Source organism: Cryptomeria japonica, chromosome 10, assembly GCF_030272615.1.
Source record: "Cryptomeria japonica chromosome 10, Sugi_1.0, whole genome shotgun sequence".
NCBI lineage: Eukaryota > Viridiplantae > Streptophyta > Pinopsida > Cupressales > Cupressaceae > Cryptomeria > Cryptomeria japonica.
Window position 1 is genome coordinate 482357216 of NC_081414.1, and position 15230 is coordinate 482372445.

At 36.5% G+C, this 15230-nt stretch overlaps 1 protein-coding gene across 2 annotated transcripts in view; it reads left to right on the forward strand.

Moving 5' to 3' along the window:
• The window catches only part of LOC131039425 (tryptophan synthase alpha chain), a 177243-nt gene extending 166947 nt beyond the window's left edge, over nucleotides 1-10296 (forward strand). For both annotated transcript variants that reach the window (XM_057972187.2, XM_057972189.2), the window contains exon 9: nucleotides 9816-10296. In XM_057972187.2, coding sequence (XP_057828170.2) covers nucleotides 9816-9950 — 135 coding nt within the window. In that variant the 3' untranslated portion in view covers nucleotides 9951-10296. The remainder of the gene's footprint in view (nucleotides 1-9815) is intronic.
• Nucleotides 10297-15230: the final 4934 nt, after the last annotated feature.

Genomic DNA, 15230 nt, shown 5'->3' on the forward strand with positions numbered 1-15230 from the left:
CATCAGGAAAGAAAAGTTCTCAGACTTGGTGAAAATATGGAAAAGTTAGATAAACTTCCAACTTCTTGAAGAATTTCATCTTCTGAAGGAATTAAAAAAAAAAAGAGACAAGCTCCCAAGTAGAATCAAATGGTGACAAGAAGGAATCAAATTTCCATACTTAGACGATTTCTTGACACAAATTGGAGAATTCAAGAAAGACATCCAACACGTTGAGGTGGCGCCTCATCATTTTCCAACCAATCAGATCGCTCCAAGTCAGCATGTCCAGGTTCGATGAACATGACTTATCAAGAAGCTTCTAGAAGGGCACACTTCACAATGCAACAACCTTCTATTTTCATTAATGGTTCATATTTAGCAAGAAGGACAAGTGTCCCAAATGTAATTGGTCGAGGGTAGTGTTGACGTGTATTTTGTACACTATCAAACACAGAATAAAATACCTAAGGGTACCTTATCCTCTCTTGAGTAAAGCCTCTGATTGCTGAAGATGTCGCGAAAAAGGATCAATCAGGATGACTCCAAGGTTCTTCGTTGTAGGATCTCTATGTGTGGATAAGCTCTTTGTGGTATGATGTGATTTGCTAGAATCACAAGGGGACTTACACTTGATGATTGAACGTCTGATTTGCTTTGAATATTGCTGGAACACAGGATTTTACTAGCTTTGATTTGAAAAAAGGGAAAAAAAAGATGAGGGCGAGGAAAGGATCTAATTCTAATACTAAGAATGATCTTTGATGAAATTCTAACTAAGTCTTGTTTTGACATCTCAGGACCATCTCCACAAGGTTAGTGCGATCTTCGAAGGAAAGCTTTATGATGTTCAAATCATCATTGCAGGCATAGACACCATCAGGCTGATGCATATCAATGAAGAAGCGACAATTGAAGTTAAGCTTAAGCTGAATGATTCCAGTTGACTACACAAGGCAAGTCTGCAATCAACAAACTGCTAGTAGTATGGATATACGAATTTCACCATCAATCAAGCACATTTCTTCCACTCATCTAATAACACGAAATCAAATATGAGAAGTATAGAGACCATGCAAATTGTCGAATCGACCCATAAATTTCACCATTTCTTCAATGAAGTTACAAGTCTTTTACAACAACATCTTGGCAACAATATTTGTCTTCTCTCTCTACTCTACTCTAATTGCTATTCTATCAACTAGCTAATCACCTTCTAACTACTCTCTATTCACTAACTCCTTTCTAACTGCTTCTTATTGCCTTTACAAATGAAGGGTCGGGGCTTATATAGTGCCCACAATACAATTCGATGGCTAAGATCAATTTGAGATCAATGGCCAAGATTCAATAATGAAAACCCTAATTAGGGTTTGTTACAGCTACTACATAACATTTAATGCTTGACCAATGAAATAATTGTATTAATTGGACACATGTCTTCTCTAGAAAATTCAACCAATGGATAGCTGGGGTAGGTACATCGAAGTTTGTGCCACCTCCCATGAGTTAGGTACATTGAATCTGGACACGCTGAGGTGGACCACACTGACTAGAGAAATGATGATTAGGATGCCAACTCGTCAGACACTTGGTTGATACTCAATTTGGTAATGTTGAGAAGTTAGCTTTAATTAACTCTTCTGGAATTATCTGCTTCTTCAACGAACCCTTTGCTTTGACTTCTTGTGTCTCTGATTTGCAGGATGATGATGTATCTCGCCTTGGAATGCTGGACTGGAAGAGGTCGCCCTTATCCTGATGATGCTGGATCGAAGAAGGTCGTCCTTGTCGATGCTAGGCTGGGGGAGGTCGTCCTTGATCTGGCTTGATTTTCCAACTCCGGGATCTCCATTTGATGCCTACACAACATTTCACAATTAGTATTATATCTTGAAGCGTAGAAATATAAAGTAGAAAGGAAGATTTAAGATTTTAATTAGGAAACTTCATGATAAATCTTGAGTTATCATTTCCTAATTAACTACATCAAACTTAGAATTTTCAAAACAAAGCTCCAAATTCAAATCTTCAATATTGGTGTCAAGGTGATTTCGCCATACCTCCACTTGAGTACTAATTCTAAGAAATGATGCAAAAATAGGTGAATTCGCTAGGCAAAATGTAGATCAAAGTTCTTCCTTTAGCAAAATGCGCCCTCCTTTAGTCTTCACAAGCATTAACTCCACCACCTCTAGTCTTCAATACTTAAGATAAATTCGCTCAAAATAGACCAGCTTTCGCACTTCCTCTTGCTCTCAAAATTCGCACTTGAAGTAATGAGTGAATGATTTGAATGATGAAAGAACACACCCCCAATATATAGAGCGCTCACCACCCTACTCCTCTTAGGCCGACTTGGCAAAATAGGCCAAAAAAATAAATAAAATTGCAAAAAGGAGAGGCCGACTTGATAAAATAAATGAAAATAAGCCCCCAAGCGCTCCATTTTTAATTTTAGTTTCACAAAAATTAATTTTAAATGCCTTTATAATAAAAATTCGATTTTCTAAGGCTCAAAATTAATTTATTAAATACCAATGCGCCTTTTATTAAATGCCAATTTAATTTAATTTTTCCAAATATTTTGAATTTAGCAATTTGGCATCTAATGCAATTTTAGAGGATAACAACGTTGAAATAAGGTAAAAATAAAGGATGCCAATAACTTCGCCCTGGACCCTTGGAGAGGGACAGGAGTGCTTTTTGCATTTTAGGCTAGGATTATTAAATTTTGAAGTCAAATCTTTGTTCACCATGCTTTAGAAGACCCTTCCCATCTTGCACAACCTTGCCTAAGCGTAGTCTTGGAGGGAAGTTGTTGATTTTGTAAAAATCGCCTTGGTCCTTCAGTAAGGTACAGGAGCGCTCTTGAGTCTTTTGCACAAATTCTTAATCACTTCAACCTTCAAATTACCCCCAAGGCGTAGAACATCATTCTCCACTTCCTTTTGAGTCTTGGAAACAAAAAGTTATCTCGAAATGTAAGGAAAGTGGGCACACTTAGAAATTTCGCCCTAGACCCTTGGAGAGGGACAAGAGCGAATTTGCAAATTGTCATCAAAATTTGTAATCCTTGCATCTCAATTCCACTTCAAGGTATTTTAAACATCATTTCAAACTTGCGCCTTGGCCTAGATTTGTCCAAACTTGGAGAGAAGGGCTGGATATTAGGTTTTTCGCCCTGGTCCCTCAGTGAGGGACATGAGCGATTTTGTAATTTCAAGCTTATCCGTCCTTTGCTAGCCCTCCAAATTATCTTCAACGGGTGAAACACACCTTCTTCCATTCATTTCAATCACAAAACTTGTTTTGTCCTTGCAAGAAAATTGCACTTTTAGAAAATCGCTCTGGACCTTCAGTGAGGGACAGGGGCGAAATTATCTTTGTTGCCCAAAGTTCAACAATTTTCAAACTTTCAAACTTTCAAACGCATCCAGTAACGTCCAATCTTCTCTTCGGGAAACCCTACACAAAACAAGTTAGCCAAAATTAGCGAGAAATAAACTTGAACAACATTTTCGCCCTGGACCCTCAGCAAGGGACAGGAGCGAAATTCGCTCTGGACCTCCTGAGAGGGTCAGGAGCGAAATTCGCTCTGGATCCTTAGCAAGGGTCAGGAGCGAAATTCGACTTTTTGAACTCTCCGACAGGATAATTTTATGGAATATAACATTTAAGTATACAGTATACTTTAAGTTATATTCCATATATACTTTCAGGATGTTTGAGAGTGGTTTCAGACCTCCAGGAGCTATATTGCAAAATCTAGTTTTTTGAGGTTTTTCAGTTTCCAGACTTAGTCAAATTTCAGGATCAGGACTTCCAGACTTAGCCAATTTTCAGGATCAGGACTTTCAGACTTGGCCAAATTTCAAGATCAGGACATCACACAAGCCGGACTTGCTATCCACGTGATCCCCTTGGCGACACTCAAAATGCAAAGGCTGACTAACAAAACCCTAAAAGACCTAGAAACAAACCCTAGAAAGCAAAAAAGCAGGGGTCCCCATTTGCAATGGGGCGATGTGTGAAAACATCACAACATTCGATGAACATGACTTATCAAGAAGCTTCTAGAAGGGCACACTTCACAATGCAACAACCTTCTATTTTCATTAATGGTTCATATTTAGCAAGAAGGACAAGTGTCCCAAATGTAATTGGTCGAGGGTAGTTAGTTTTGGGAAACCCTAATTAGGGTTTATAGCTTTCAATCTGGGCCCTTGATCACTGTTTGATCTCGGCCGTTCATTTATTCTTGAAAACTATATAAGGCTACCTCCTCTCATTTGGAGAGGGTGAGGTTTTTGATGTGTTGTTGCTTAAGGTCATTTCCAGATAATATATTGCATGTGCGCTGCTTTGTAATCTCTATTATTTGAATGATTTGCATGGTTTCAGTTGCCTCAACACTTAGTTAGAATTAATTTAGATTTGCTTTCATTGTTGTTAATTTGAATGAAGGATTTGATAAGTGTCAATTGATGGTGTATTTCCGCTCATACTTTTGGTAAATGGATGATTTCCATTCTACTGTGCAAAGTTAGTCTGAGCCCATACCCTGTGCATCCCAACATCTCGATCATAAGCACAACCCATTGAAGATTGCACCGGCCTTGTGTAGTTGTCCCTAGTGTGGCGAAGCAAGGTTTGGTTTCTCGAAAGCACCCAATTGTTACCGTCTCCGAAATTCGTAGGATTAGATTAGCCTTCCTAAACCCTATCTCTTTTTCCCTTTCTTTTGAAAGTCTAAATCCCAGAAAATCCCCCAAAAAAGAAGAGCCAAAATTGCTAAATCCATCTAAGTCCAGCAGTTCAAGAATACTTGTCAAATGTAAGTCCCCCTTGAAAATTTCAGCATACACTACCCAAGAAGCTATTCCACTAAAGTCGCTTGTTCGCACATATAGACCTTGAAATCAGTAGTGATTTTTCAGGAGAAGATAGAATACCTTCGGGTATCCTATCCTAATGTTTGGTAGATGATAAAACAGACACCAACAGGTCCCCATTTGTAATGGGGCGATGTGTGAAATGGTCACAACAGGTTGTGCACCAAGAATGCTAGGAGGAACACAAATTGGAACTGTGGCTGTCCAAACTACTTAATCCATGTATTTGTGATCGAATAGAGGAAGACCCTCCATATCTCCCCGAGTATTTGATCCGATAGAATTATGACATGTGAGTGAGGCTCCCATTGCCTTTGCTATCCTTTCTGTCTTTTCTTTTGTCTGCTTGTATGCTGAATGGAGAGCTCTTACCTCATTGTAAACCTCCAGAGTTGCTTTAATGCATGGCATAAGATCTTGGCAAGGTGATATTTCAAATAGTTTATACCTCCTCTCATATCCATAGTACAATGAATGCAAATAACCATTCCCTTTTTTGGACGTTCTCACCAATGTTTTCAGCAATGGTCCTTAGGTTTTCCACCTCTCTTGTTGCAGATACCGTTTTCTTTTTAGAAAAATAAAAATAATAATAAACAACTTTATATATAACATAAAATCAGAATTAATTGTGATACGTATATTGTAGTTGTGTATCCCACAAGTCATAAGTTCAAAACAATCATTTTAAAAAATTTTACTCTCTGTGTGTGGTACATGATAGTTAATTTTAATTAAAAGATGACTGTCATGACACTCATTTTTTAATTGTGAAATGACTATGATGGACTGGAGATGGTCATTAAGTTTTTTGAAAATGACTTTCATGGGCAGACTAAAGCATTCAACAAAGTGCTGAAGAAAATATCACTAAAAGCAACAACGTAAATGGAGATGATCGGAAGGAATGGAAACTGATAGTAGCTTGGGCTTAGAGGACCAAGTATAGAGCAATAGAACAAACACCGTTCCATTTGGCTGATGGACTTGAGGGTTATGATGCTGATGGGACACATTTTTACTAGCAATTGGATAGCGATTGCACTAGATTCAAAGAGTGAGTCTTTGAGGAGCAGACTGGAAGATTTGATTTGTCTGAATGAGCTGAGGTTGATCTGATGGTGGAAACAAGAAGTTCAGAAGTAGTATTAAAGAGCAAGGTATGCCAAAAATTTGATGCTGAAGGCGTTTTATGTATTAAAGAGCAAGGTATGCCAAAAATTTGATGCTGAAGGCGTTTTATGTAGGACTGCAAATTTCACAGTATAAAATAGGATAGGGTGTATGTAAGAAAGTTGTGAATTTGAAGCAAGGTCTGTGTGTCATCCCTGACATCATAAACAGAGGTGCAATCAATCTGCAAGAGTTGTCAAGACAGGTGCAAGAAACATTTGTAAAAGGTCGTCCAATAAAGCCCAACCATTGCTGAAGTTTGTAGCAAACATGATAATAAGTGTGCAAGTGAGCTCACAAGTAGGACTAGGAGCATAGGAGAGATAAGTTGTACATGGCAAGGATAAGTGTAGTTGAGTAGAGCAGTTGACTGTCAGAGTAGCCATGAAAAGGGAAGACATACTATCTCATTTGTGAAGGTAAGTTGGTACTTGTTTCCAAAGCATTGTTATGAGATGAAAAATAGCATATTGAATCGAAGTGTAGAAAAGATAAAGCTTTCTCACATTTGCAAGTAGTAAAGCTAGATGCAGAAAAAAACACTGAAAACATTTAGGATGCTAAAATTACTAGTTTTTGCCTTTGTAATTCTTACACATCCAGGGGGAAAGATCACACCTGCATATGAGCATTCTTGAGCAAATTGGAATGAGTTTATAGTGGATTCAAAGAGCGAATTTGAGTAATTTAGGGTTTTGAAGTTATTTATTTTTCCCTTTTTTCTATACATGTAAAATCTTTCTAGCATGTTTAAACATGCAAATTTTAAAATTTTAAATGCATGAAATTCGATTTACATTAATTTCTTTGCTGATTTACTTTTTTGTGAATGAAATTGAGCCTTTTTTGTTGATTTTCCCCTAAACATATGGTTTATGCTGTACAATAAAAAATGCTATTTTAGGTAAATTAATTAATGCTACTGCTATTCAATTACTATATTACATTTGAAATGTATTTACATTATTTTTTTTAAAGGAGTTCAAATTGTTGTATTTGTTTTAAAATGCTACTTATTTTATGTTTAAAAATATTGTAGGTTAGCATACAATTGTATATATCATTGCATTAGACTTAGAATTAGCAAGTGGAAGCTAATTTCAGTGGAAGCCATGACTTCACCTAGAAATATGCTGCAATGGAACTGGTATTGGGGAGTGTGATTTGTATCTTGTACACAAAAATGCTTAATGGGGGCATCGATCATTGTAAATACCATATGGTAGGCATTCTTAACTATGATTGTCCCAACCCATGTGAAAATGCCATAGAAGAGGCTTAATGAGAAACGCAAGTAGTCTTTGCATTTTTGGATGAGAAGAAACTAGAGGGGGCAAGAGCATGAGCAGCCATAGTAGCACCCGTTAATCTCAACATGGCAAAGGAAACAAAAGCACATATGGCAGATATTGTGGGCTCTAGTCATGGCCCACACATATGTGGGTATCCATTTCATGTAGCTTGAGTAAATCCTAGTCACATGTCTTTTTTGTGCCCAAAAACCTATTTGGGATATGACCTCAATTGCAAGGTACGGGGTGGAACAAGGAGATGCACATGGAAGGAAATATGGTGTGTGCAAATTTTGTTTATTACAATCTTCCCCTTTAGTGTGGCAAATAGTTCTTATTGGGATTATTTGGCAGTTGCAGGGAAAGGGTACGGGACACCCTCATCGAAAGATTTAAGTGGGGTGTTGCTCTAGGATGCTGTTGTAGATGCAAAGATGAATGTGGAAGATCAAAAGAAGCAGTGACAAAAGTTTGGCTGTACCATTTTTTCAAATTAATGATGAATGGAAGGAATTGCACCATAATCTGTTTTTGGGTGGCTTCAAATGTTGAGCTGGTTTGCTTGAAGTCAATGATGCCATAATAGAATAAAGAGTGCAAAAACTTTGAGCCTAATGTTGGAGAAGATTGTCTTAGAGGTGGGAATAGATACTTTGGTACAAGATGTCATTGATAGTGCAATGACATAAATGGTGGCTAGGAGATTGCTTGAAGATTGGCATTTGTCACTCTTTTGGACCCTGTGCACAATCCATTGCCTTGACCCTATTTTGGAGGACAGAGGCAAAATTTATTGGGTGAGATCAATTGTTGAAAATATAAGTAGCATCACAAAATATATTTATAGTCACCTTGGGTTCTCAACTTGATAAGAGATCACACCAAGGGGAAGGAGCTTGTGTGAGCGGGTGTCACAAGGTTTGCGACTAACTTTCTAATGTTGCAAAACATTTGTTGTTCTTTGATATCCTTGAAGTAGATATTTCGAAGTCGAGCATGGTTAGATTCAACATATTTAAATAAAGTTGATGGAGTGAGTATTGTAAAGATAGGGCAACCAGTGGTGGATCAGTCAGTCACAAGCAAACTGAAGCTTTCGAAGGGAATTGTGCAATCAGAGGAGCAATATGAATTTTTGGTGAAGACTATTTTGAAATACTATGTGAATAGAATCTTCTGTATTGTGCCTTGAATGTTTTATTTGATAAATAGTGTTCAGAGGCAAAGCTTTTTTGAAGGAGTCAGTTTATGATATATCTCATCTTCCAAATTTTTTGGCAAACATGGTTAGTAAGATTTGAATCAGCTAATATGTAATTCCCTCTATGTAATCTTCATATTTCTATTAATACATTATAGGCTATATTGCCTTTTGCCTAAAAAAGGAAGATAGTTTTCGATGATGCATTTGCAAAAAGAGTTGTGAAGATCATCAAGGTAACTTCAAATTGCAATTTAAATTTGAAATTGAATATTTTATTTTAATTTTTAAAAGTATTGCTTGCTTATAGCTTTTGAATATCTAATTGGTAGGTTCTTGGTGGGAAGATTGGGGTAGAAATATCCCAAATCTTCAAGCTAGCCCTCTAAATTTTGTCTTACATTTGTAGAGCTTTGAGCTGTGAGCGTAATTGGAGATTTTTTGATGTCATTCACATGGAGTGCAAAAGGTTGACTCAAGCATGCCTCAATGGCCTAGTTTTTGTGCAATACAATCTTACCTTAACACAAGAAAGGTGGAGGACAAATCATAGGAGTTTATTGATTTTGATAAAATTGATCCCTATAGTGACTAGACTACACAAGATGAGTTGGAGCCATTTATAAAAGACGAGATTGTTGATTTTGAGAAATAGGCTATAGAGGGTGTAGATGTAATAGAGGCAGGAGACACTAGATTGGATGGCATCATTATAGATGATGTTGATCATGAGGTAGAGGAGGATTCATTGCCATTGACTATGTGGACTATGCTCCAATAAGATAGAATTTTTTTTGGTGTTCACAATCCGAATGTGGACTATGCTCCAATTTATTGCTAGAACAACATGGTGGTCTTTTCCATCCTTCCTTTTCTTCTTTTACTTTTTGGCTAATTACTTATGTGCTACATCAATGCTTTTGTTTTACATTTTTGAATTATTTGTAATTTGATTTACAAATTCGTTCATGCATCAAGGTAAAATTTTATTGAGAAAGAGGAGTATCTATCAAAACAAAAAAGAAAAACGAGGCACATTTAAATGCAATTGGTAGGCATAGTTAGGTGAGATTACTGAACTAGATGCCAGGTTGATGCATTCAATTTTTAAAAATAGTGAGGTGTTTGCTAATATTATTCTGGAATAGGAATGAATAGTAGTTAATTTGCCCCTTAGCTTGTGGTTTTAAACATATCATTGGGCAACAGTGTTGGTGAAAACTTGTCTAATGGGTCACATTAAGATCAAATTTTGCTTCCCTTTTCATGTTACAGATTGCAAGATGGGGAGCAGATGGAGTAATTGTAGGGAGTGCAATGGTGAAGCTACTCGCAGAAGCAAATTCACCAGAAGAAGGACTCAAACAACTTGAGGCCCTAACTCGAAATCTTAAGGCTGCCTTACCTTAGCATGTATGTCAGGCAAAAGTATTTTGCCTAGCTTCATGAGATACATGCTTCAGGGTTTTCTAACATCTGGTTCATTGCATACATGGTGCTTTAAAATAGGATGGTTGTATGATTTTAGAGATTGTTTGTTTATTGAAAAAATAAAATTTTGGAGATAAACCTCACCATTCCATTTTTTTTTCACACATGCTTTATTGTTTTAATTCTTCCCTCTTTGATAAAATCATAAATCTGATTCATTGCATACGTGGTATTTCAAAATGGGATGGTTGTAAATTTTAAAAATTTGTTTATCAAAACAAGAAAATACTGGAGGTAAATCTCACCTTTCCATTTTTTCCTTGTAGATGCTTTGTTGTTCCTCATTGATAAGTTGGTTATTTAGGCATCATTTAAATATTTCTTGTAATAACAAAGGAATGAGTTCATTATAAAGCGAGGCCGTGACTATCTGTTTCTGGCTAACAGTGAAACATTTTTAAATCACTATAATGCATCTGAAGAAACGGTGTCGTACCCTTGATACTTAAGATATCCTTGGTCCCAACTTTTGACCAATTGACCAGTCTGTAAGTTGTAAAAAGTCTTGCAGTCTAATTTTTTGTTGTACTAGGATCAATGTAGCTAGTCAAAACACTTAAATCATCTCATTATAACCAAGGAAGTTCCAATAGATTCAGAACAGCTCTGAAGTAAGAGTTAAAATACTCTTATTCTTGAGTTTTCATATCTTTTTGATGATATTGTCTTTTGCATAGCTTCCTTAGTATATCAGAACAAACTGACTACTAGAAAGTGTTTTTATTTACTTTGGCTTTCACGGTTCCAAGAAATTTTTTGTTCATATCCTTTGTCTTTGTTGCTTAATGCTTTTTAAAAAATGGATCTAAAAAGGAGCCTAATAGCCATTTACAACTGGTGCATAAATAGACCCAAAGATCATGGATGATATGTTGCTCGATACAGCTGGTTTTACAGTAATGTCTTAAAAATTAATGAAGGATTTTTTTCCGTTGCAAAATAATCAAAATTTCTTGAATCATCCCGACATAGAGTTTTGATCTATATATTTTATCTTAGTTGTATTGAAGATGTCACAAGAGTGCATATTTATTATTACGAGAGTTTTATTTCATAGATTAGGTCGTACAACTTAACAAGGCTTGCAAAAATAATGAACAATGTGACTGTTTTGATCATTTTGTTTAAAACATAATGATTTTATTAAATGATTGTATGTGCGATTATGTGGATGCACTTCATTCCTTAAAATAGAAAAAAAATGAAGTAAATAAAGTTTATTCTTTCAATTGCCTTTAAATATCCATTTAGATCTGTTGAAGTAGTAGATGAATTATCTTCTTCATTTTACCATAAAAGCTATTACAAAAAAACAAAACTAATTGGCTTTTTATATAGAGGAAGGGTAGTAGTTGCTGTTATTACTAACTTCAGACACTTTAAGCTTCTAAATGGTACATCGGATTTTAATGTTTTTTAGGTTGTCTTTGTATGTGACTTAAGTGCTTAGAGCTCTTGTTTTGGCTGCTGGGTAGTTACAACGAAAGTTGTGGGATTCGTTATGTACTCAAGGGTCAAAAAGTGGTCATTTTGAGTTGATGTCCCATATGTATTCCCTATTGTCCCATTAACCATTCCTTTGAACACCACAAATTTGCACAATTGATCCAATGCTTACGCACAAATGTCCCGATAATCATGCACTATTGGTATCAATAAAGTTGCACAAATGATCTAATTATTAACTTTTTTTCTAGCTATTGGATATACCAATGGATGGCTATCGGTCCATTAGATGATTTTCTTTCAATTATCGAAATCCAATGAACTATAATTGGAACATGGGTGGTAACTGGGCCACTTCCCTATGGTAATTTTATGTACACCATTCTCTTGGAAATTCCTTAAGCAATTGTTGTTTGTACATGGTGATTTTAGAAGAGGACTATTAAAGAATTCTATTCATCATTGGCTACTAGAACATTTCAAACTATTTAACATGATATAATATAACACTATGTTCTTGACTCCCTTTGGGAACTTGGACTGACAACTATGCTAAAGCTATGGTGGCCTACACTGGGTTGAAATTTGCTAATTCCAAAGGTTTCTCTAAACTATGGCTAGAGGGGAACTCTATGAATATCATACAAAGCCTTAAGAATAACTCAAAACCTAGTTGGTCTATTGAGTCTTTGATTATGGATGCTTGTAATAATATAAGCTTCTTTGTTGAATGCCATATTTCTCATATATACTGTGAAGGTAATATGATCGCGGACTTCTTCACCAATGTGGATATGCCTAGTAATTCAAGTGTCATATGGGATGCTAACGACCTTCTCCCCTAGGAGGTTTCTACGTTAATTCAAAATGATTTTCAATAGCGTTGGATGTGATGTGCCTTTAAGTCATGATGTGTATTTATGCTACATGTTTTTTTGTGTATTCTCTTCTTCTGGCATTGGTGTTGTTGGGTGTTAATAGTGGCTATTTGTGGGTGGCGCATCTTTGTTCAAAATTGGTCCTAGATTCTTCTTTGTTTGTTGTTGTGTTGGACAATGGGCAGGGATTCGAACTGAGATGAGTCGACGTCGTGTGAGGGATTTAAGAGGAACCATGTTATTTGGAAAATTATCAAAAGGGCTAGTCTACCCACTTATATTCAATGGCTACATGGTTGTGATCCTATGACCTCAAAGAAGCTTGTTCAAGGTTGGAAAAATTGAATCCTCATTGCTTTTGGTAAGGAGTTTTTTTAATTACCGAGGAGTTGATTTCCCATGTTACTAGGCCTTTTATGGATGGAGTTAAAGTTTTTATAGGTTATAAGGGCACAAAGGTTGCAATCACCTAGTTTCTTAAAGGTAAGGATACAGACAAATTGGTGAAGCAGATGTCTGAAGGATATGATAGAACTTATATTAAGCCCATTTGGGTTGATGTTGTTGAGATTATTATGTGATACATCACTGTTGATGGCAAGTACCTCACCATCTATAGTTTCCATTTCACTTTGTTGAATCATTTCGAGTCTAAGCTCTTGGTTTCTTTTCTTTTTTTGTTGGATCCCTCAAGAAAGAAATTAATTATCATAGGAAAACCCTAAGTTTTTTATCCTTCATGAGGGGCTCATTTTGTTGGTGATATAATATTTTAAAGAAACCTCCCCCAAAATCCCTAAGAGGGTGCTTAAGAAAGCTAAGAAACAGAGAAGGTCAATGTAGTTTCTCATTACTTTGACATGCCTATTGTCATGAAGGATATTGCATTTGAGGAGACGAAGAATGATGATTATGTGGATAAAGGAACGAAGTCTGAGGAGGATTGCTTTGTGTGCATGATTTCTTTCCCCCCTCCTAAGGCTAATTGGTAAGAAGAAGATTCCTTCTAAGAGGAGGGTGTGGTCTTGTTCTTCTTGGATTGAAGGGTCAAATACACGTGAGGAGTAGGATGCTGATAATGTCTTCCATGATGCCAAATAGGTTAAGAAGGTGAATATTGGGGATAAGCTTCAGAAATAGATGTCTAAAGGAAAACCTAAGGAGTTTGATAATTGGATTGAGTCTTGTTGCCTCAGTTAGTTGAGGAGATGGTAGGGTTCCATGGAAAACTTAGTTGACAACATACATTCTTCAAATAGTTTTCCTAAGGGGTAGGGGAATGTGCAATTTGGTATTCTTGAGGAGTTTTCTTTTCTTCTTGCCAATATGGAGGAGGTTAGTGATTTTTTATGGTATGGTGTGTGAGGGTATTGGTGGGTGATTCAAAATTGCCAAATGGTTCTTTTATGAAATTAATTAGATCAAAATTAGGATTACAACCTTGAATATGAAGATTGCAAACAATGCAGATGGGAATGTGAGGAACTCTCTCCCATCTAGTGAGTTGAAAGAGATTCAAGCCTAAATGAATGCTATGGAAAATGAAGTTTTTTCAGTTGAAGTTTGATTACGCCAATAGATTTAAAAGTTTCAAGGATAAGCTCCAAGAGGTAAATAACAATCTTAATACTATCTACAAGATCAACCATTGTTCTATCCAAAATAGTGTAGAAGGGTTAAGGATTTTAAACAACAAATTGTAGGAGCTTAGAGAAGACCAAATGGTAGACATTTTCATAACTGAGTCTCGAGATGAAGGCTGGAGGAAGAAAGGTAAGGGCATTAAGTCAACCATTAGTGATGAACTTGGCCCTCCGAGTTCCTATGCTAGAACCAATAAATACTTCTAGGAGGAAAATGAACTATTGAACTTTGCCAATCTGTAGAAGAAGTTTATGTATTAGGGAATGGAAGTTGCTTGCGTTTTAAAGAATATGCATTAAGTTTGTCTGTTGTATATGTTTTTTGTTGTTCCTAGGCTTTTTGTTAGCTATTGGATTGCTATTGGTTAGTTGTTTTTTTATCTTTAATAGCATTTTGTAAAAGGGTTTCTAGTCCCTTCAAAACTTGTTTACCCCTTTAATAAAAAGCACTATGTTCTTGATAACATTTGACTAGAAATATTAACATCTATATGGTTTATTGTGTATTTCATAGACTTGATCTCAAAGAGTACTAGAGAAACCCAAATTTTTTGATTCAATAAATAATTGACAAAAAATTGATAACTTTGGCAAAAGGTGTTCCGATCACTGATATATTGATAAAATAAGTAGCTTTACAATATGATCATCACCCTTAGAAGTAAGTAGTTGAAGCACGAGGTGCCACGATAGCAAAACAAAGATATAATCGAGCCTAACAAGAACTGAGTAGGAACTATATTGGCATAGGGAAACTTGTATACATAAAGTACAAAAAAGAGACTTGTTGACTGCCAAAATCCACATACTAAAACACCATATCTTAAGAACGAACTGGACCATCAAAGCAAAGGATGTTAAAGAAAACCAAGGCCAGAAAAGACCTATAAGTAAAGTGGGAGGAGTTAGATGTTAACATCACTATTACCAAATTAGCCGCGATGCCGTCTGCCACCCTAAGGCCGTTTGCATCTGTAGCTGCCACTGCCGCTGCCCTAGGGACGTTCGCTGTAGAGAAGCCGTGTACCCTTAGGTCGGCTGGGGATTCTGTCCAGTCCCCTGGTTCCCCTGGTGCGGCTGGTGAGACTTTGCTTGGTGCTGTGAATGGGAGCACTGTGGGGGTTTCTTCTATGGATGGTGATATGGTGCATCCAGTGCCCTCTGCTGTTGATTGGGGTATCCGTGGCTTGGGGCCTGTGGCTATTTTTGTTTGCAAACCTCTGGTTTTCAAG